General features: G+C 44.5%; 1 protein-coding gene across 1 annotated transcript in view; it reads left to right on the forward strand.

The window, feature by feature from the left end:
• The window catches only part of dse (dermatan sulfate epimerase), a 33,754-nt gene that overhangs the window by 9,923 nt on the left and 21,377 nt on the right, over positions 1-2,454 (forward strand). Inside the window, exons 2-3 of the mRNA XM_014026906.1 lie at positions 751-1,216; positions 1,337-1,410. Coding sequence (XP_013882360.1) covers positions 795-1,216; positions 1,337-1,410 — 496 coding nt within the window. The 5' untranslated portion in view covers positions 751-794. The remainder of the gene's footprint in view (positions 1-750; positions 1,217-1,336; positions 1,411-2,454) is intronic.

The raw sequence follows: 2,454 nt of genomic DNA on the forward strand, positions 1-2,454 counted from the left end.
TCACTTTAGCTTCTGCTAGTTTTAGCTTTTATTTGGCTACCTTTAGCTTCAGTTTGACCTATTTTCACTTTAGCTTCTGCTAGTTTTAGCTTTTATTTAACTAACATTAGCTTCTGTTTGACTTTTAGCTCTTAGCATCTGCTAACCTTGGTTTTTATTTGACTAACTTTAGCTTCAGTTTGACCTATTTTCACTTTAGCTTCTGCTAGTTTTAGCTTTTATTTAACTAACATTAGCTTCTGTTTGACTTTTAGCTCTTAGCATCTGCTAACCTTGGTTTTTATTTGACTAGCTTTAGCTTCTGTTGGACCTTTAGCTCTTAGTTTCTATTAAGGTTAGCTTTGGTTTGGCTAACTTTAGCTTCAGTTTGACCTATTTTCACTTTAGATTCTGCTAGTTTTAGCCTTTRTTTGGCTAACTTTAGTTTCTGTTTGACAAGTTGTTGCTCTTAGCTTCTGCTATTCTTAGCTTTGATTTTCAAACTTTAGCTGTTGTTGTGATTKTTTTGGTTAGTAAAGGTGTTTTATCGTCAGCGCTCAGAGTCGTGGCTGTAATTTGACAGATARTTCTACCAGTTAGCTCGTTCTACCAGTTAGCATGCAGACTGAGCAGCTTCCAGCTGTGGTCCCGGCTCAGTAAAGACCCGGACCAGTATGGCCAGCCTGCAGCTGGATCTCATTAGTCCAGGAATGYGGGGCTTTTGTGCAGAATGTGGACTGGCTTTCCCTAATCCTCTTTTCTCCCTCTCAGCTGAGCTGTGCCGGCAGTGCCACAGTCCAGGTTCTGATGARACCATGAGAACCCACACTCGTGGGGCCCCCACAGTCTTCTTCCTAAGTCTGCTGTGGCCCCTGCTCACTCCAGCGCCGGCAGCAGAGGCGGACCCCAGCGGAGGGATCCCCTTCATGGGGGGTAACTATGAGGGTCACCCCATGCTGTACTTTGGCCGGGGGGACGTGGAGGAGCTGCAGTACGCCGCRGCCGGGACTCACCGAGACATGGCCCGGAGGATCCGGGAGGCGGGGGAGGCCATGCTGGAGCACCCCGAGGAGTACCTGCCCCCCTGGAGCCCTGCGGAGTTCAGCGCCCGCTGGAACGAGGTCTACGGGAACAACTTGGGGGTCCTGGCCATGTTCTGCCTGCTGTACCCCCACAGGGCCGGAGCCCTGGACCTGGTCAAGGACTACATGGAGAGGATGGCGGCGCAGCCTAGCTGGTAGATCCTCTGTTCTTTTACCTTTTCACATATGAGATGTTTTTCTTTCTCCTCCTCCTCCTCTCTGCAGCCGTCTCTCTGGCTCTGTGGGCTGATAAGTCCAGGAAATCTGTTCAGCAGCTGTAAGCTGAGCGTACCCCCTCCCCCTCCCCCAGGGAGAGGAAATGAAACGTTCAGGCCTCAGCTGAGTCCAGGTAACAGACAGCTCCTTTAGAATCACTGCAGTTCAGTGTCACTCATACCAGAGTTTCACATGAGAAACCAGAGTTTCACATGAAAAAACCAGAGTTTCACACAAAAAAACCAGAGTTTCACATGAAAAAACAGTTTCACATGAAAAAACTAGAGTTGCACATGAAAAACCAGAGTTTCACATGAAAAACCAGCGTTTCACATGAAAAAAAACAAAGTTTCACATGAAAAACCAGAGTTTCACTTGAGAAACCAGAGAGTTTCACATGAGAAACCAGCGTTTCACATGAGAAACCAGAGAGTTTCACATGAGAAACCAGAGTTTCACATGAAAAACCAGAGTTTCACATGAAAAACCAGAGTTTCACATGAGAAACCAGAGTTTCACATGAAAAACCAGAGTTTCACATGAAAAACCAGAGTTGCACATGAAAAACCAGAGTTTCTCATGAAAAACCAGCGTTTCACATGAGAATACAGAGTTTCACATGAAAAGCCAGAGTTTCACATGAAAAACCAGAGTTTCACATGAAAAGCCAGAGTTTCACATGAAAAACCAGAGTTGCACATGAAAAACCAGAGTTTCTCATGAAAAACCAGCGTTTCACATGAGAAACCAGAGAGTTTCACATGAAAAGCCAGAGTTTCACATGAAAAACCAGAGTTTCACATGAGAATACAGAGTTTCACATGAAAAACCAGAGTTTCACATGAGAAAACAGAGTTTCACATGAAAAACCAGAGTTTCACATGAAAAACCAGAGTTTCACTTGAGAAACCAGAGTTTCACTTGAGAAACCAGAGAGTTTCACATGAGAAACCAGCGTTTCACATGAAAAACCAGAGTTGCACATGAAAAACCAGAGTTTCACATGAAAAACCAGCGTTTCACATGAGAAACCAGAGAGTTTCACATGAAAAGCCAGAGTTTCACATGAAAAACCAGAGTTTCACATGAGAATACAGAGTTTCACATGAAAAACCAGAGTTTCACATGAGAAAACAGAGTTTCACATGAGAAACCAGAGTTTCACATGAGAAACCAG

The sequence above is a fragment of the Austrofundulus limnaeus genome, unplaced genomic scaffold (genome assembly GCF_001266775.1).
Source record: "Austrofundulus limnaeus strain Quisiro unplaced genomic scaffold, Austrofundulus_limnaeus-1.0 Scaffold599, whole genome shotgun sequence".
Taxonomy (NCBI): domain Eukaryota; kingdom Metazoa; phylum Chordata; class Actinopteri; order Cyprinodontiformes; family Rivulidae; genus Austrofundulus; species Austrofundulus limnaeus.